Source organism: Canis lupus, chromosome 27, assembly GCF_048164855.1.
Source record: "Canis lupus baileyi chromosome 27, mCanLup2.hap1, whole genome shotgun sequence".
Taxonomy (NCBI): domain Eukaryota; kingdom Metazoa; phylum Chordata; class Mammalia; order Carnivora; family Canidae; genus Canis; species Canis lupus.
Window position 1 is genome coordinate 30,126,447 of NC_132864.1, and position 20,040 is coordinate 30,146,486.

The 20,040-nt window shown below is 51.1% G+C and overlaps 1 protein-coding gene across 2 annotated transcripts; it reads right to left on the minus strand.

The window, feature by feature from the left end:
- Positions 1-7,892: 7,892 nt before the first annotated feature.
- Positions 7,893-19,790, minus strand: LOC140619586 (SEC14-like protein 4). 2 transcript variants are annotated; one of them, XM_072803231.1, is made up of 12 exons: positions 19,647-19,790; positions 16,566-16,641; positions 14,451-14,494; positions 14,079-14,138; positions 13,754-13,942; positions 12,204-12,299; positions 11,842-11,902; positions 10,920-11,003; positions 10,466-10,572; positions 10,237-10,376; positions 9,974-10,143; positions 7,893-8,883 (listed from the first exon to the last, which is right to left on the minus strand). In XM_072803231.1, exons 1-12 carry the CDS (start codon positions 19,698-19,700, stop codon positions 8,744-8,746), a joined length of 1,221 nt encoding a protein of 406 aa, XP_072659332.1. In that variant the 5' UTR covers positions 19,701-19,790; the 3' UTR covers positions 7,893-8,743. The 2 variants fall into 2 exon arrangements, with proteins under 2 accessions (XP_072659332.1, XP_072659331.1); XM_072803230.1 differs by having other exon boundaries at positions 11,842-11,945; positions 12,199-12,299.
- Between the last annotated feature and the right edge of the window lie 250 nt (positions 19,791-20,040).

A 20,040-nucleotide genomic window follows, 5' to 3' on the forward strand; every position in this document is an offset into this window, starting at 1 on the left:
AGCTGGCATCGCTTAGTGCTGGACACCTTCCTTGCTCTGGGCCTGATTGAATCTGGCCCAGAGGGAGAAGGGGTGCATCTTTAGCCATCTCCCTCATCTGAGGCACCTGGCAGGCTCACTCAGGAGCAGTTAGGTAACTCCACACCTCAACCCCGCCCCACTTCACATTCCAGCCTCTTTCTGCAAAGCCCCAGGCTGCTGTCAACACCTACTTCCTGCCAGGCCAGGAGCAAGTGGAGATTGGGTTCCTTCACTGCCCGCTCATTAGCCCCTAATCCTACCTATTTCCCACCAGTCTCCTTTCTCTCCCCCATCCCTCTCATGTGAGGTGCCCCAGTTTTTTCTAGGGACATCAGAGGCTGGGCAGGGAGAGCTAGGAAGAGTGCCTGCTGTGCGCACAGCATCATCATTTATAGTGTCATCCAATAGAACTTTCTGCAAAGATGGAAATGTTTCACATCCGGGCTATCCAATTGGACATATTTGGTAGCCACTAGTCACATAGGAAAATGGTTAGTGAGACTGAGGAATTCAAGTGTGAGTTGAATTAATTCAATTTTGATTAATTTTTATTTAATTTTAAATCACTCCAGGTGGTTTGTGGCTACCATATTGGACAATGCAAGTTTATTACACTTATTGGAAGCTTATTCCATGTCAAGTCCCATACTAAGTGCATTACTTCATTTAAACCTCAGAACACCCCTAGGGGTAAGTACCATTGTTAAGCCTGTTTTACAGACAAGCAAACTGAGGTATAAAGAAGTTAAGTAACTTAGCCAGAGTTAAGCCCATGCAATTAAGCACTCTGCTGTTGCACTATCCCACAGTCTCGGCTCCAAGAGCTTCCATCCTAACCAGGGAGAGGACCTAGGCACAGAAGTTACTCCCATGGGATGCAGGCAGCACTTGAGCCAGACTTTTAAGAAAGGAAGGATGTAGATAGTGGGGATTGGAGTAGAGGAAAGAGCATCCCAGGTGGAAGGAAAGTGCATGGGCAAAGGTATGGAGGTAGGAAAATGAAGAGCATGTGGAGGGGAATGCTGGGGATATTGCAGTAAACCAGATGGATTAGGTCTCTGCCTGGGGAACTCAGTTTCCCATTTGTGGAGCGTTTCCTCTGTACTGAGAGCATTACATCATTATCAGACTATTTGAAAACAGGTAAAGGTATCCACATTTTACAAAGAAATGGAAGATCAGAGAAGTAAGAAAATTTTCTGAAGTAACACAGCCAGGAAATGGGGAGTGACGATTTGAACCCAAGCCTGTCTGATTCTGGAACCTGCACCAGAACCACAGCCCAGCCCTGCCTTCCCTTGGAAGGTTTAACATTGTGCCTGGAACATAGTAAGTGCTCAATAGATGTTCTAAATCATAATCATGTATTAGGAAGTCTGGGTCCACAACCCTTGGGCTGTGGAGTGTCTTGAGGCCAGCAGAAGTGATTTCCCTCCTTTGAAACAAAGGCCCTGGCAAAGGAGAACCCCAACCCCTATCCACAGGATATATCTCCTCGTAAATCTCCAGATTGTGTTTAGCTATTAGTTTGCCAAACTTTCAGAGGACCATGGCAACAACCACAGAAGCAAACAACGGCAGGGGGCAGAAGGGCCACCCATGCCACACCCTGCCACTCCTTCTAGGTAGTTACTAGGAAATGTGAAAAGGCTGCCCCTCAACCCTCTTGGGCCTCAGCACAGTCACATTCCTGTCTCACCTTCCCCTAGATGGGTCATGCCAGAATCAGTTGGGCCAGTACAAAGGGAGCCCAGGAGAAGCCTTTCCACAGGATGAGTGGGGTGAGCATTAGTGGGAAGAGGCAAGTGGGGAGGGTTCAGATGGCTATAAGGTGAGGTGGGGATGACTTGAAAACAGGAGATGGAAGAGGATTTGGGGGTGCCCCACCAGAGTTGTAATGATGCTCTTGGTAGCATCCTGAAACAATCTACTTTCCATCTTTACTCTTAAGCATTTTTGTCTCCATCATAAATTTTTTAAAATTGTGTTATAAGTCACATATTGTAAATTCACCATCCTTAAAGTGTACAATTCAGTGATCTTTAACATATTCACAAGTTTGTGCAACTATCACCACTAATTATAGAACATTTTCATCACCCCCCAAAAACCAACCCCTGTACCCATTAGCAGCCGCTCCGTTTCCCGGGCCCTACTTAAGCCTCTGGCAACTACAAATCTACTTTCTATCTCTATAGATTTCCCTGCTCTGGATATTCCATCCAGATATTTCATATGAAGAGAATCATATAGTCTTTTGTGACTGGCTTCTTTCACCTAATGTGATATTTTTAAGGCTCATCCATGTTGTAGTAGAATTGTCCCAGCAGTATTTGTTGAAAAGATTATTTTTTTCCCATTGAAAGGCCTTTGCACACATGTCAAAAGTCACTTGACCATAGTGTGTGGATTTCACATCTATTCTCCATTCTATTCCATTGATCTGTATGTCTATCATTATGCCAGGACCGCGCTGTTTTGACTACTGCAATTTATGTTAAAATTTGAAATCAGGAAGTACAAATCCTCCTTAACTCCATTCTACTTTTCCAAGATTGCTTATTTAGCCTACTCTGAATCCTTTGCATTTCCACATGAACTTTGGGATCAGCTTGTCCATTTTTGCAAAAAGGGCAGTTGGGATTTCGGTAGGGATTACTGAATCTGTGGATCACTTTAGGGAGTATTGCCATCTCAATAGTATTAAATCTTCTGAAACACAAACATAGATGTCTTTTCACATGTAGTCTTTCATTTAACAATAGTTTGTGGTTTTCAGTGTAAAAATCTTGTATTTCTTTAGCTAAGGTTATACCTGAGTACTTTACTTTTGGATGCTGATGTAAATGAAATTATTTTCTTAATTTTGTTTTTTGAATGTTCCTTGTTAATGTATAAAAATGCAACTGATTTTCGTATATTACTCTTATATCCAGAAACCCAGATGAAATTGGTAATTCTTTTTCTGGTGTATATTCTCCATTGTTTCATGTCCCTTTGTGATCAAAAAATAAAATTAAGTATGATGATGATGATGATGGTACTATTGCCTCTAATGTCTGTGCCATGGAGTACTAAGAGCCACCAAGAAGTCAAAACCCTTGCTGGAGGAGACCCCAAAGAACTCAGAGTTGGTGACAAAGCTGTTGGTCAAGTTCCTAGGCTCTTCCCTTCTTTCTCTCATATGCTGCTTATCATAGGGATGGAAGGCTATGGTGATAGGAACATGGGGAGGAGAGTGAAGGAGGCTCAAAGTGGGGGAGCTTATATACTTTCTGGGGAAGGAGCTGGCATATCCCCGCTCACAATACCTGGGGCACCGTAAGGGCATTGAGTGTTCCAAGTTCTTCATGCCAAACTGGACTCTGCTTTTATCGCCATCTTTGGGAAAACTGGAGTGCCCAAGACTACTCTGGGAGAGGCTGAATCTGGAGTGACAATAAACAGACCACCCAAGCAGCTGTAATTCATCTCCCAACACTGAGCAAACAATCCCCAAATATTTCAGAAATGTATGGTGCTGAAGCATAGGCCTGAAGCATAGGTGCTTGGGTTTGAATCCTGGCTTCACCTTTAATGTTCTGTGTGATTTTAAGTCTCAGTTTTCTCGCCTGTAAATTAGGGCTAATAACATCCTCCTCTTATAAGGCTACTGAGATGGTTAGAAGCCAGTAGCCACCCATTGTCTGGTACACAATAAGTGGCCAATAGTGTTGGCTTTAATTTTTTTTAAGTTTATTTACTTTTTTTTTTAGTAATCTCTACACCCAATGTGCACCTTGACTGCACAACCCCGAGATCAAGAGTCACATGCTATTCCGACTGAGCCAGTCAGGCACCCTAATAGTGTTTGCTTTTATAGTTGATACTCTAGGATGAAGGCACAGCTAGGTGAGCCCATCCTTTCTGGTTCCTTCTCTATTCTATGGCTGTCCAAACCTCTATTGGGGTCTGTCCCTGGTGCTGAGTCATGCTGTTAGGCTCTGCTTTTTGGCAGTGCTCCTAGTATGACCCAACCTCTGGGGGGTGGATGGGTGAGGGAGATGTTGCCCTGGAATCAAACATCCTGAATTCCAGTCTTGGCGCCATCACTGAGCAAACAACTGCATCTCTGAGCCTTACTCACCGCCCTCCCCATATAACCAGGATGACTATATTTACTTGACAAGGCTGCCATGATTATTAAACAAGATAGCACAAGATCAGCAGGCCTACGTAGGTTCTCAGTAAATGGTATCTATTATTTTTGCGAGGCTTTATTGAACATTTGGAGAGTGTGGCCTGGGCCAGTGGTTAGTGGGGAATAGGAGACAGATGATGACTCTCCTGCATTATAAGCACCCCTGTTGCTCCAAGAGCATGGAGATGAGACTCTAACTCTGCTAGGGATGTCAGGGAGTGGGAGCAGGGTTGGTTGGGGAAAGAGGGCTCTGGGAGCCTGAAGGCTCCAGGGTACACAGAACAAGACTGGGAAGGGGGTCCTAGCCTGAGGACACAGCATGAATAAAAGCATGGAGGCAGGAAGGAATCTGATGAATTGGTGGTATTGGGTGAGGCTGCAATGAGGGTGTCATAGCCAAGTCACAGGGGAGCCAGTGAAGGATGCACATAGGAAGGACTGATCAGAATTTTCATTTCAGAAAGATTTTTTTCTGGCTGCCCTGTGGAATCTCAGGGGATGGGGTAGGAATGGGCACCAGGAGACTGACTCATGCGCTCCTTTCTAATAATCCAAGCCAGGGATGATGGAGGCCCTGACTAAGGTAACAGCCACAGGACGGAAGATGGGAGTCCACAGGGATTTGGAAAGAAAACCAGCAAGTTGTAGAACCAGGATCTGAACCCAGGTGGGACCACTTCTTTCTGCTGCTCCCAGTGGACCCACAGACAGCCTGGGCCCAGTGTACTGCTCCTCAACCCACCTGTAAAACCCCCCTTTGGGGGTGAGGGAGATGCTGAGGGGCCCAGTTCACACTGCCTCCCACCCACCACCCGCAGAGAGAGGGGCAGTTGTCCCACACTGCCCTCTGGTGGCTAAAAGCAGAGGTCTCCAATGTCAGCTGAGAGCCACTTTGCTCAAATCTGTTGCAGCCACCTCCTCTGTGAAGTCACCAAGCATGAAGCCAGCCCACCCAACATGCTCCTTTAACACCTGGCTGTCTTACCGCCCCCCTCTTTTATATTGTGTGACATGACAAGTCACTTCCTTGGGCCTCGCTCTCATCAGTAAATGGGATGATGCTTTCTGCATCAGCTTGGGCCTGGCACCTGGTAGGCAGGGAATGCAGCTGGCCCTATCCCATCCCACAGAGAGGCAGACTCCCCAGACTCTGACCAGTGCCACTCTGTGCCATCTGCCCCAGGCTGGCCCTCACTGGCAGGGGCCCACCTCCCCACATTGACCCTCTCCTCCCCTGAAAGGCAGGGCAGGGGCACTGCTGGCAGCTAACCTGGGTGCTGGCCCCATCCCCTGCCATTAGACACTAAACTCTTAACCAAGGCACTCCCTCCCACTGAATCCCTTCTGCTCCAGAGTCGCATGTAAGGGCTGTACAAACTGTGGAGTGCCATGCCCTGGAGCCCTGGTGAAGATTTGCTCTAGGCAGCTATGATGGTCCCACAGTGGTATCCCTTCTGGCCTGGGCTCTTGGAAGGCCTGCTTAACTGAGGTAGAGATTTGGGAGTCAGGGGAGCCTTTCTATCTGTCCTCAAAAAAAAACAAAAACAAAACAAAACAAAACAAACCCCTAAGGTAGTATTCCCTTGCCTATTTCCCTGCTTCCCCTGGAAGATTGTGGGGCTTTCCAGTTAGGAAATAGGCCCTGGGAAGGCCGGGCCCTGCCTCCACTCCTCTAGACAGGTGAAGCCTGGCTATTTCCAATTACCTCATTTCAAGCAAGAGTTTTCATCCCTGGCTTCCTGCCAAGATTTTACCATTTCTTCCTGACAAACAATTCTGTTTTGTAATCTCTGTTATGAAATGGTTTTATTGACAACTACCTAATGTGTACACAGTCGTTCGCAAAGAAATAGCAAACATTAGTGACCCATTACCAGCATCACCTAAGGGCCCTTCTGGCTTTCCTCTGGCTTCAGACACTCACAGCTGCCCTCACTCCATTTTTCAGTCTGGAAGCCTTGCCCATGCCTTCAGCTCTTCCCTCAGGGATCCCTGCCTTGGGCAAAGCACATCTGATCCCCCATCAGGCTGGGTTTGCGGTTTTGTGGGGGGTTTTGCTGAATTCTCCCCCAGAATTTGGCTCCTGCCCCACTGACCCACCCACTTGATAATGGCCATCAGAATCACTTCAGCCTCCCTCAGTACAGGCAAGCTTCCTGCTAGTGGACTTGGGGAGCCCAGCACCCCCAGCATCCCCAGGGCTTCCAGGGCCTGGTGCCCGGCACTCAATAAATATTGATGATGAAGGAAGAAACAAACTTCAGGTGAACCAGCCCCTCTCTGGGCTACTTCCTTTTTTTTTTTTTTTTTGTAAAGAAGTGATGGTGTTGAGTCAGGGATGGAGTTGCTGAGGACATGTCCCTTGTCCACCTTGCCAGACAGGAGATCCTTCCCTCACTTCTGAGGGTGCCACTACACTCACTGCTTCACATGCGGTGCATTCTGCTGGCTCTGGGATTCAGAGTCACTGGTGCCCCTGCCGGATCCCTCAGTCCTTTACCTGCCACTCCCCGGGCAGTCCATATTTGTGCAAATTAAACCCTTGTGCATGGTGCGACCAATCTGCTGTTTGCCAGAAACCCAGATGAGGCTGTGCTGATGGTGGGAAATTGGCTGTGGGTGGTTGGAAAGGCAAGAATCCGGGTTGAAATCCATGAACCCTTGTTTACAAATCCTTTGTTTTTAGGCCGGGGATGTGAGGCCGAAGTGAAGCCTTGTGAGCTCCTCCTCCTCACCCATCAGGACAACAGGTGGACCCAGAGAAACCTGATGTGGGGCCCTTATACACCAGCCGGCCATGCCCTCTATAGCCTACAGGGAAGGTGGGTGGCTCTGGACCTCCCTAGTGCCTCTGCACCTGGAGAGGCTGCACAGAGGGTGGCCCCCGGTGCAGTGGGGGTGGTGGGAAAGCCTGTTGCAGCAGGGATGCAGGAGCTGCCCTTGGACACAAGAACATCTTGTGCTTTTCCCCTGACAGCCCTGGGCTGTCTACTTGGCATGGACATGGCAGGGTTTTTCTTGCCAAACCCCTCCAACACTGTTGGGCCAGCAATGCCTCAGTGCACTGACTTCAATTGTTTCCTTTAGTTAGTTTGCTTTCTATAGCAGCAGAGCCCCTGTTCAGACTGTGTGCTGAACCATGGGTGATGCAGCTGCCACAGGTGGAAGGCCTGGGGCCCCAGGGACTTCACGTAGCTCACCTGAAGACCTCCACCTTCCCAAGCCTCCTCATTTTCTTGCCTGGGAAGAACAGGCCCTGGGAAATCAGGAAATCTATTAAATGGAAAAAATGAAATCACAGAATCTGAGAGCAAGAAAGGAGTCCAAGCCGGCTTATTGTTTGCAAAGCCCTGGAGTGTTGATGTTTGCTGAGGCTTCTAGCCTCTGGGAGGGGTCTTTGCAGCCAGGATGCTAATGCTTTGCACCAAGGACCCCTTTTAACAGGGGACATCTGACCACTCAGCAGCTTCACTGACTCATTCTGGGTCAGGTCTGCTCTGTTGGGTGCAGTTCATCCAGCAGAGGAGACGGCGGTCCTGACTGTGGGCTGTGAGCACCAGGAGAGCCAGCCTTTGGGAAACAGGAGCCATCCCTGGCCAGCTACTGAGCTTCATTTGGGGTGGGGTGGTGGGGAGTTGGCAGACAGAAGAAAAACTTGACAATTCTCCAAGAAGTAAATCAGAGTCTCTGATAAGCCCCTGGGATGGCAGCTCCACCCCAGCACATTCTACTTTATTCCAGCAGGTTCCACTTCACTCCAGCTCTGCTATAGTCATGGTCCTTAGCCAGAAGGAACCTAAGCTGAATGTCAGCTGGATCACAGCAGGTGGGGAGGGGAAGGCCGGGGTCACTGAGAATTCTGAGAGATTCAGTCTTCACCCATTTAGCTCTGTGTGACTGAGCGTGGCTTTTCCTCCCGATGGCCAGCCCTGCTGGGCCTCATGCTCCATTTCTCATCTTCCTTCCAAAGGCAAGAGGACAACTCCAAAGAGCCTTGGTACCCTCCCAGAACCAAAACTACAAGCTCCACCACCCAGCTGGCCCCATCCCTCCACCTGGCCACCTCCAGCTGGCCCTGTCCATCCCTGCTGAGCCCCAACTGCAGAGAGCGGGGCTTCCCTGCTCTTCAGACTTGATGCTCTGCTCCCTGCATGGCCTGGGGTTCATGCACACGGCTCCAAGCAAGATCACTAGCTATGAGTGAGTCCTGGCACTGGTAGGCCTTGTCAGGAGTGACAGAAGGACAGCTCCTATGGGCAGGACACTTTCTTGGCGGCCCCTGGTTCATCCCCAATGTCCTCAAACTCAGTCTCTGTGAATGGGGGATTGGATCTCCTGTGTGAATCCTGAGTGTGGCCTATGGCCTGTATGACCCCTTCCTGCTCTGCCACTGTGCCAGGTGGGCCACAAGCAGGTGAGATGGGGAGGTGGGGGTGGGGGTAGGGGGTGGCTCCTCCAAACACCACCCCACCTAGGGGGGCAGGGGACAGGGAGGGGGTGCTGAGGGGTTGAAGAGCACAGGCACGGAGGCAGCCAGGGTCTTCACTGCGCTGGGGGTGGTCTCCCTGCCTCGAGACCTTGAATCTTCTCCTCAGAGGCCTTGTCTGGGAGCAGCACGTCCACAGTGTAGCTGACCTTCTTGGTGTGCATCAGGCTGTAGGTGTTGTCAAAACGCAAGACATCTGCAAGGGTGGAGAAGTCGTCAGGCAAAGCAAGGCTGACATATCTGCAACCCGGTGCCCTGGGGAATGGGCCCAGGACCGTGGGCAGTGCTGGAGGGTCAGCCACTGCACCACCCGCAGAGCCCACTGCTCGGGCCATCTCCTTGTGCATCCCTAACTCCCTGAAGGCGCCAGCCCCTTTTCTTTGCCAGGCATCACATGGGTGCTCCCAGCTTTCCGAATCCCCATAGCAGCCCCACAGCAGGTGCTATCATCACCATTTTAAGGATGGGGATGCTGAGGCCTACAGAGGTCAAGAGGACTTTCCGATGAGTACAGAACGAGGGAAGGGAGGGACTAGGATTCCCTTATCCTGAGATTCCAATCGAGAGGGAAGCCCTGCTTTCCCCAGAGGAGAGGGCTGAGCTCTCTAAGCCACTTTTCCATCATGCCTTTTAAAGAAGGCATTCCCTTCAGTGACAAGGTGCAAAGTGAATTCTGGGATGTGATGAGTTACCCAGATTCCTCAGTCTCCACCCTTCGAATTCTCCCTTTCCACAGGGGGGAGCTGGATATGTATTAACCAAAGCATTAGTAAAGCTCTCATGCTCCTCAACCTTGAGTCCCCCTCCTAGCTCTGTTCCCTACAGAAGCGGGAGGTCAATGCTGTTCCTGGGGAACACGGCTTCCCGTAAGATGGACCAGACTGCATCTGGCTTGGGTGGCCTGAGAATGAAGGATAAACGCATGGAAGAAGCATCTCTTTGGGATTTGCACAGTGGGACTGCCCATGCTCCTGGGCGGGCCAGGACCTCTGAAGATTAGTCCATAACTTTAATTACCTCTTAGCATGTTGAGGAAGGGCTTCCCGGGAGTGAGTGGCCTCACGCTGTGAATCCCAATCTCTAACATGCATCTCTGCCCTTGTACCCAGATCTAAGGCTGTGAAGCCAATGCCCCTGGCAACCACAGGACCTAGTAGCTTGCGGAGACCCCCACCCCTCCCTGAGAGCTGGAAATTGAGGGCACACAGGACAGCCTGGCAAGGGGTGTCAGTTCATTTCTCTGCCATAAGGAGGAAAACGACTCCAGTGAATCCCACAGCTCTCACAGACGCCGATGTTGAGGCAGGTGAGGCTCCCGTCCTCAGGTACCACGTGAGCTTTGTAGCGCTGGATGGGCAGCACCTCCACCATCTCCCCTGCCCACTCCCGCTCACTTGTCTTGGTCTTCAGGAAAACCCCGAAGCCGATATCTGCCCCATCTGACGCGAACTGCCACCTGCATGGGACAGAGGGCCCCAATAATGACCACCTGCCTGGGCTCCGGGCCCCTCCCAGCTGCGCCCAGGTGTGGAGTAGCTGCCATCCCTACCTGAGCACGCAGCCCGGGAACAGAATTTCGTTCTCCACCTGCACGAAGGAGCCTCGGGCCACCGTCACCGTGTGCTCATAGTGTGTCTTCACCTGGTTGCGCAGGTAGTAGCTCTTGGGCACAATGCCCCCGTATTTGATCTGTGGGTGAGGGCTGGTGAGCAAACACTAGACCATGGCCACCACCCGTCCTGCCTCATCCTCATCCACATCCTCTGGGCACCCTATACCTTGGTCAGGCACTTAGGGTTGCCATCAGGGTCAGTCATGGTCCCCCCAAACTCCACGGGCAGCTGCTCAGGGCTGATGAACCTTAGCAGCTCCTGCTTCCAGTTGCCTGTGGAAGCAAGGTGACGTGGGTCGGGGGGACTGGTTGTGGGGGTGCTGTGGGGGCTCAGAGATGCTCAAAAGAGGGCAGAGAAGCCAAGCCCAGGGAGGAAACCTGATATGTCCTTGGCTTGCTCCCCTGAGCACTTACTCCTGAAGCACCCAAATGCTTTATGTGGCCACCCAGGCTAGGGCCTAGGGTCTGAAGCATCATCTGAGTGTGCAAAGGCCAGCGAGGGTTAAGGCCAAGGTCAGTGTGTGGGTAAGGAGGATAAGCCAGGGAGAAATGGGGGCTTTCACCTCGACCTCTGCTTGCCCAAGCTGCGATGGGCATAGCTAGGAGGCCAAGTCACTCACCTCCCAGAATCACTATCTTCCTTTGTGTTTCCTCACTCATGAAAAACTTGACCAAGTTGAAGGCCACAGGGAACAGCTTGGGGGCTGAAACACATGAAACTTCTTTGGGAAGCTGGGCTAAAGAGGACCTGGCATACAGTCACGGCCAGGGGCCCTGGGCTGGACAGGAGTTGGACAGTTCTAGATTCTGCCATTTGTGGCTGTGTGACCTTCAGCTAGTTACCCACCCTCTCTGAGGCTTAGTGCTGTTAACTATAAAAGGGAGATAAATTAAACTATGTATGCAGAACACTTGGCACAGTGCCTGGCTCTCAATAAATGGCTGCCCCCCCCCCCCGCCCAGCGTTGTAGGGTGTCAGTAATGCGGATTTCCCAGTGGTGCCTCCTGTCCCCACTCAGTTTTCCCAAGTTGTCTTGGAATTTTCTTGGGTGCAAGGAGACAGGGCATTAGATCTCATGTCCCACCTGAACTGCTCACACTGACTGGCCAGCCTCTGTGCTACTCCTCCAAAGACTGTCTCATTTAACCTCACAGCTGTCATAGGAAAGGTGTCAGAGTATCCCTATTTTACAGATTGGGAGAACTGAGGCTTAGTAAGTAGACTTGTTCAAAATCACCGAACTAGCTAGATTGGAAAGCAGATCATTTGATCCCAGGGCACACACGGTGGCCCCCTCACTATACAACCATCACCGACGGGGACCATTCCCACTCAAAGCATGTCTCTCAGCCAGTGTGGCCCATGAACTAGCCATTACCATTCCACACCAAGAAAAATAAAGACAATAACAGTATACATTTAGAAACTTATAACTTATCTGACACAAAGGATGGTTTGAGAAGCCCTGAACTGGGTGATTTACCCACTGTTCCCCCCATTCCCCATTCCTCCTCAAGGGGTCATCCCCATCATGGGCTCACCTCGAATGACAATTAAATTCTTCAGCGTCTCAGGATAATTTGCTTCCAGGATGGCAAAAAACTGTGGCAAGATGAATCTGGTCAAGATCCTGCTCCAACACATTCTATGCGGGGATTTGGTGGCCTTCAATGCTGCTGAGACAAGAGCCCCTACCACCCCCACCCCCTGGCCATCCATCTTCCCCATGAGATGGACTTCATCCTCTGGAATACTCTTGCTCCTCTTTCTCCTTGGAGGGGGGATCCCAGGCCAGCTTCACTGGCTGCTCTAGGGGCCGGTAGGGGGTGACCCCTCCTCCATGGACTGGGAGCTGGTGTGGGCAGTGGCTACCTATTGGCCTCGAGCCAGCTGCCTACCTCACCTGCTGGTAGATCTCTACAGCTGGCTTCCACAGGTGTTTCAGGCTGAGCCCCTCCATGTCAAACACCATCAGCACCGTCTCAATCTTCTTGCCCAGCTACATGAGACAGCACAAGTCTATAGGTCAGACAACAACTCTGGGCAAGAGGTCCCAGCCAGGGAAACCTGCACTGCTCCCACCTTCCTGCCACCCCCGCCCCCAACTGCCCACAGGGTTTTCCAAACAGACAGAGCCCACCTAGGGTCTAAGAAGATGCTGCCTCTGAGCCCTGGCACAGTGGTCCCTTATCACACTGTTTGCTCAACACCATTTCCCAGAATTAGTTAACTATAGAGTTAAAGCCCTCACTCGTTGCTCATTGGGCATCTCTCTGTACAATAGTATACTGTATCAGCTGGTGTCTACAGTCCCAGGGTGTGTCAAGCCAGAGCTACACAGCTAGCAGGCTGTGTGGCCTTGGGTGGGTTTTTAACTCCTCTGAGCCTTATTTTCTCCCTCCGTGAAATGAGGATAATTCCAGGTTCTGATAGTTTCCGGGAGGATTCAGTAAGATAATTTACAAAAATCCCAGTGCCTGATACATGCTGGTCCCTGATAAATATCAGCAGACGTTATTACTAGTATTGTCATCACACAATTATCAGCTCTGATTGGAAATGTCCATGAAGTAGAAGACACTGCTGTGACCCCATAAAATCAGCCATCTTGTTCGAGAGACACACATCTATTCAAACCAGGCACTGAATAGGGTGTTTACAAGTCTCTCATGTTTGCCACAAATCTTTGCTGGGAGGGTCTACCTGGTGTCCAGCTCCATGACAGACACTGAGGACATAGGCCCTGTCCTCGCCATTAGGCAGGTCATCCCAAAGTGACATAAGAACTCCCCACCCAGGGGTCTTCTTAGGCTCATGTAGACACTTAAACTCACAAAACTAACAGACCACACTTGGCATTAGATTCATTCTGTAAGGTATGGACCAGGAAATAGAGCTAGAGCAAAAAGAAGATCTGTACAGGTGGGTGTGGGTCCTTCCTGGCTTAAAAACCCTATGCCCCACAGGACTCAATATATATATATGTATATAGTAGCAATTCCATATTAGCTTCTAGGGACCCATGACGGATGTGCCAAGTTTTCAGTCACTGCTCTGAGGGATGCACAAAGCAATGGCTCCCCCATTAGGTGTTAGAGTTATGCAGTTTACAACTGGGGACATTTTTTCCATAAGCAAAGCTGACCATCCACTGTTCCCAGGGTTCCCGGAGAACAGAGCTAGAGTACTCACTGCACCCAAGGTCAACAACTCACCCAAGGTCAGAGGGGAAAGGGCTTTGGTGACCCTTGGCACTTGCCAGCAGAGAGTGCCATGGGCATGTTAGATGCTCACAGATGGGTGACCACAAGAGAAGCCATGTCCCATCAAAGCCCAGAATGCTGAGGCCTGGGGAGAAGCAGAGGCAGCATGCCTTTCCTACCTGGTCCTGGTGCCATCCTTTAGACAGATTGGGCCCACCGTGTACTTCCCATTCTGGACTCAGTCACTTACCTTCTGACTCTGCAGCTCACACTCCCTCAAAAGCAGCTCACAGACCCTGATGCGCTTCCGGATCAGTTCCTGCTTGGAGGCTGACAGGAGAAGACCCTTGGGGTCAAGGGTCCCAATGATGTCAAACCACACGGGGCAACCTTCATAGTCATAGCCGGTCAGACCACCAGAGTCGTACAGCTGGATCACCTGGGGATGGGGAGTGGGCAGTGAGGTCCTGACTCAAACCAGCCTACTAGGCCATGTCCCCGCTCCATTAGATGGCTGGATGTGGGGGAGTGTGAGGGGCATCTGATGGTCTGGGGAGATGCTGCATGGGGCTCACCTCCGAGGGCTGCCATGTGAGGATGTTGTCTAGGTCCTGTTGCTTCCGGAACTCCATGTGCTGTGGAGAAATGTCAGGACCTGAAGACTGCTTACCACAAAGACTTTGAAGGCATCTGGGGGCATCAGGTCGGGTCTCTCTGCCTGCAGCCCCTAAGACCTTACCAAAGCATCCCCAGACTCTGACATAGAACTGCGGATGGCAATGCCAAGAGGAGGGCCATGGTGGACCCAGGTCTGATGTAGAAAGGGATCCAAGGGGGAATGGAGGAAACACACAAGAACAGGGAAGGGCAAGAGTTCCCACTCTTTGTTACTGATCCCTGGGATACAGTGTGTGGGAGGCAGGACACTCATGAGAATGGGGCCTCACCTTCCGGAGCATATCCTCAGATTTCTGCAGGTCAAAGTTCCGAGCTGCAAAAGGAGCCAAGATTTGAGGAGGCTTGAGGTCGGATCTAGAACTCATAGTTCTCTGAAAACTCATACAGAAATACAGGAGTACCTGAGCCTTTTGTGACACCTCAAGAACACATTAGGGCTCTGGACATTTTTTGTTATTTTATTTTTAAAAAATGTTTACTTATGGGCAGCCCAGTGGCTCAGCGGTTTAGCACTGCCTTCAACCCAGGATGCGATCCTGGACACCCGGGATCGAGTCCCACGTCAGGCTCCCTGCATGGAGCCTGCTTCTCCCTCTGCCTGTGTCCCTCTGCCTCTCTCTCTCTCTCTCTCTCTCTCTCTCTCTCATGAATAAATAAATAAAATCCTTAGGGGAAAAATGTTTATTTATTTTAGAGAGAGAAAGAGAGAGAAGGAGAGGGAACACAGAAGGGGAGGGGCAAAGGGAGAGTGAGAGAGAGAATCTCAAGCAGACTCCCTAATGAGCATGAAGCCCCACTTGGGGCTCAATCTCAAGACCCTGAGATCATGACCTGAGCTGAAATCAAGAGTTGGCCACTCAGCCGACTGAGCCACTCAGGTGCCCTGCATGTTTTTAAAAAGCAAGGACTTTTAATCCTCTAGAAGACTTTAGAGGCCCTTGATATCAGTATCCAAGCCTTTATAAACTTTTAAAACCAGAGGTTGATCTAGCCTGTAATATTGATGTCTCCATGGGAGCCCAGACCCCATTGGTATTAGGGGTAGTGAGGAGCATAGGCTTTGAGTCAGACAGACTTGGACTTGAATTCTAGTTTTGTCCTTTTATTTGCTGTGCAATTTTGAGCAACTCACCTACCTTCTCTAAGTTTTAGTTTTATCTGTTAAATAGAAATTTTTTTTTCAGTTATTCAAAGGGTGACATGAGATAAAAGCATATAAAATGCTTGGCACAGGGCAGCCCTGGTGGCTCAGCAGTTTAGCGCTGCCTACAGCCTAGGGCGTGATCCTGGAGACCCAGGATCGAGTCCCACGTCGGGCTCCCTGTGTAGAGCCTGCTTCTCCCTCTGCCTGTGTCTCTGACTCTCTATCTCTCTGTGTCTCTCATGAATAAATAAATAAAATCTTAAAAAAAAATGCTTGGCATATTACCTGGTTCCCAGGAACTTCCCAGTAAATGGTTAACTATTGTTGTGATTACTTATTTTGAAGAAATAAATTCACTTTAATTGAAAATATGATGCTTTATTTTAGAAATAAAAAACATAAAAAGTAATAATTAAAAAATGTACCAAACAGAACAGAACAGAAGGGAGGGCTTCCTCTGAGTAGGTGCTGTGCACATCCATGACCTCATGTCTGACTCACAGCATCTTGAAGGTCGGGGACGAGTATTATACCCATTACCCAGAAGAGAAAAGTGAGGCTGAGTCAATGAGTGAGCGCCATAGGCCCACTGCTAGCACACGGCAGAGCTGAGATTCGATCACAGGTTTGCCAGATTCTGAGGCTGTGTGTGCACTTCCCAGCCCGGCTTCTGACTTCTGTCCTGATTCAAGTTCAACAACATACCATGGGGTGTGTTGAATTGGAATGAATTTCCCCCACCTTGGTTTCTGTTATTCTAATTTTACACTATTGTGGCAATTCCTGGAAGAAACTCCTTGTCTACCTTTAATGGCATCCATTTCCTGAAGTATTTGCTGGGCACCTGCTTGGGTGGCCAGGTTTCCTCAGGGGACCATACAGCCTTGCCTTCAAGGAACTGGAGACAGACCCACAGGCAAGTCCTGAAGAATATATTCAGGCCTATCTGACTCAAGGCCTGGCCAGGCCAGTCACCCTGAGACCTTCCCAGGTGTGAACTCCAAGCTCACCTCGACCATGTGCCCACCCAGTGCCAGGTACTACACCCTCTCATTTAACGCTCACAACAGTCCTTGGGGAGGTGGTCCCATCCCACTTTATAGATGAAGAAATTGAGGCTCGATAGGTTTTTTGTGCCCTGCTGATTTGGAGGGGAGCTCAGATTCCAAAGTCCCACCAGCTTCCCTGAAACTCTTCTTCCCTCTCTCCCCCTCTGCCTCCCTGACCCTGCCAGCCTCACCTCGGAGCCAGCGTAGGAGGAAGTACTCGTCGGCATTGGGCAGGGTGGGCAGCAGGTCCTGGAGTTTGTCCCGGAACTGAGGGGGAGATATAATGGTCAGTGGTGCTCCCATGATCCCTGGGCTCCCAACCCCACCCCGATCCTTCTTAAACTCAGCCTGTCAGTCCTTCCCAGGGACCCTGCAGGGTGGAAATCACACAGTTAGCAGCAGCTGCCTGGATCTTTTTGCCAACTGGGAATGGAGCACCCCACCACGGCAACCAGAGTTGGGTCCTTCTCAAACTTTGGGGGTTCTCTGCCTCCCCAAGATCCTTATTCTATAGGTCTGAGGTGGGGCCCTGCCATCCTCATTTTTACAAAGATCGCTGGTGAATCTGATGCAGGCAAACCAGAACAATTTAGGAACCTTGCCCTTGATACTGGATCTTATGAGTCTAGATTTGAAAGCAAGTTACTGAACCACTCTGAGCTTCAGTTTCCTCATCTGTGTAGTGGGGATAAAGATAAATTTGTGCCAGTCAAAGGAGTGTGTACAGGTAAAGCACTTAGCATCAGTCTTAGCTTGCAGCAGGTGCCAGAAAAATGTGGGCACTCAGCAAATGTGGACTGCTCGGAGCTCCAGACAGGGGAGTCTTTGTGGAAACAACCCCAGGCAAAGGTCAGCAGGGAGGAACTGCAAGAGAAGCCAGGGATGCCGCATCAGGCCCTGTCAAGACTGGGGAAAGAGAGGGGCTGACCTGCTGACGCAGGCTCTACCCACTGGCAGAGTTTGGGAAAGCTGTTGAAAGTTTAGGTATGGGTCTGGGGCTCAGTTCTGGGAGAGAAAGGAGGCCCCACTTCAATGGGGACTAAGGGAGCAGAAGGCAAACCCTGGAGGGGTGGGTTTGTGGGAAACTGTGAATGAGAATTTAGGATTAGAAGTCATTGTTAGCAAAGCCAGAGGATGCTATCTTGACAGCCATCCACCAAACCTCCTTTAGCTTTATGGATGATGTTTAAAATAAAAATGTGGGGTCGCCTAGGTGACTCAGTGGTTGAGCATCTGCTTTTGGCTCAGGTCACGATGCTGGGGTCCTGGGATGGGCTCCCTGCTGGGAGCCTGCTTCTCCCTCTGCCTGTGTCTCTGCCTCTCTCTTTAAAAAAAAAAAAGAATGTGTTCATGTATTGATCACATAATGAAAAACAAATAAAAAGACGAAAAATCTCCAGTGTCAACAACTAAGGTGAGCGAGAGCACCAGCTATCATCATCGCCCACCCAGTCCCAGCAGGCACAAGGATCAGTTGAGGAAGTTTTTAGGGGGAGTGACGGAGAGTCACAATAACCAAGAAATAATAATTCTGCACGCTCAGCCCCTTCAGATTACCAGAGTTCCTCCTGTGAACCTCTGGGATGTGCCCTGAGGCAGGAGAAGCAAGGGTCACATCCCTGCTTTGTGGATGTGGGAAGGGAGGCTGGGGTGCTGGAGGGTCTTCCCCATGGACAAAGTAAAAAAGCTACAAGGCCAGGAGGAGTCCACACCTTCCAGTCTCAAAGCCACCCCACCCTTGGGACGCACGTCAAGTAAAAGATAAGACCACTAAGCAGGTGCTGGGAAGGGTCCAGAGTAACTTAATGGAAAAAATATCTTAACAATGAGGCCATACTGGGGCACCTGGGCGGCTTGGTGGTTGAGCATCTGCCTTTGGCTCAGGTCGTGATCCCAGGGTCCTGGGATTGAGTCCCTCATTGGGCTCTCCCGAGGGAGCCTGCTCTTCCCTCTGCCTTTGTCTCTGCCTCTCTGTGTGTGTCTCGGGAATAAATAAATAGAATCTTAAAAAAAAAAAAAATCAAAACAAACAAACAAAAAAGAACAATGAGGCCAAATGGAGAAAGCAGCCTCTGGCAGCCCAACCAAGGTGGTTAAAACTAGGCTAAGGTAAAAAACTTAGAAGGAAATGCTCCTAGGCATGGTTGTCTAGATCTCTGGGACCACGGGTGACTTCTTTTTCCTACTTTCCTTTTTCTCCCTAATTTTTAAAACAACTAGCATTCATTTCTATTAAATAATGGGAAAAAATAAGAATAAACTCTTTTCACATTGTTTAAAGCTCTTTGACCCACAAGCATTTCCATCATAATTCACCCCCAAAGGTCAGGTGTCCAGCCCCTCCCAAGAGCCTAGTGTCAGGGCTCCCCTGAGGCCTCTGCCAGTGGGGAGGGAGAGGGTTAACCAGGGGACTCCCCCTCCTGCTTCTCTTGGGGACCCCTCCTTCAGCTCAAGACTCTCTGCTCCTGGAACCTCATCCTTTACCTGGAAATTCACCCAGCCCCCCCCCTTCACCTGGGACCCTTCTCTCTTTCACCAGGAATTCATCCAGGGTCCTCCTCCATGGGGGGTCTTCATTCCTCCCTGGAGGATCCTCCCCAGGGTGGGAGCCATAAAAGAAACCATAGTCTCCCCAAGTCCGAAACTTGCCCTTCTTTGGCCCAAAGTGTAAGCCAGGTAGGTCCGTCACCCCACTCCCCTAACGTAAAGTCACAGTTTCCAGGCCCTGCCATCTCCTAATCAAATTAATGCTGTGGCACCTAAGACCTGAATATGTCCCCCTTCCCCAGGGTGTGACACTCTCAGCGGCAGCTTGACGGACTGCCTTGAAATCCCCCAAACCCCTCCATTCCTCTTTAATGGAAACACCAGCGATGGGGAGATGGCTTCCCCCCTGGGGAGTCGGAAAGCCACAAAGACACCAAACAAACAGATGTTGCAATCCGGGCAGGAGATCTGCGGGGCGGTGTGCCCAAGGCTGCCGGGGACGGCAGCACCACCCCACCCCCAAAACCAGGGGACAAGGGCCGGGGACAAGGGCCGCAGAGGGCGCAGAGGGCGGGAGGGGAAAGCGGGATTTGGCCCCAGGGCAGCCCAGGGAAGGGTTCAAGGCCAGTGTCCCATACACGTCTGCCTCAGCAACTGGGCGCAGGGGGTGCGCGGGACAGGAGGCTCGCAAGGACCCCTTTTCCATCCAAACGCCGGGGCTCCAGCCCAGGTGGGCAGCGCCAGGCAGCTCCCCCCTCCCGAGCCTCCCGGCCGAAGCCCCTCACCGTGGCCAGCGCCTCCTGCTGCGGGGGGCTCAGGTCCCCGACTCGGCCGCTCATGGTGCCGCGGGCGGGCGGGGGGGGCGGGGGTGCCAGGAGGGCGCCGGCCCGCCAGGCCCGCAGCCGCCGCGTGGTTTTGTGCGGGGCTCAGATGTCGGCCCCGCCCCAAGCCGAGAGCGCCGCCCCGCGCGTCCCGCCCCCCACCCCGGGGTGTCCGGCGGGCGGTGGACCGGGCGCGCCCCACGCGGGGCAGGGAGCCCGGAGAGCGGACTCGAGGGGAGGCCGCAGGCGCCGCCACCTCCAGGCCGCCTCGTGCGGGGGCTCGGACGGGGTCCTGAGTGGAGGGGAGGGCAGGCGGGCCTGCGGACCTGCGGGCAGCTTCGGGGAGCACACCCGGCTC

What these genes read in the sequence shown, in the direction of transcription:
- LOC140619586 (XM_072803230.1), bottom strand. Translation starts at nt 19,700, where the DNA reads ATGAGCGGCCGAGTCGGGGACCTGAGCCCCCCGCAGCAGGAGGCGCTG. An exon ending in CCTCCTACGCTGGCTCCGAG is followed by an intron (nt 14,495 to 16,565) that starts GTGAGGCTGGCA and finishes CTCCTTTTGCAG; the next exon opens with CTCGGAACTTTGACCTGCAG. An exon ending in CTGAGGATATGCTCCGGAAG is followed by an intron (nt 14,139 to 14,450) that starts GTGAGGCCCCAT and finishes ATTTCTCCACAG; the next exon opens with CACATGGAGTTCCGGAAGCA.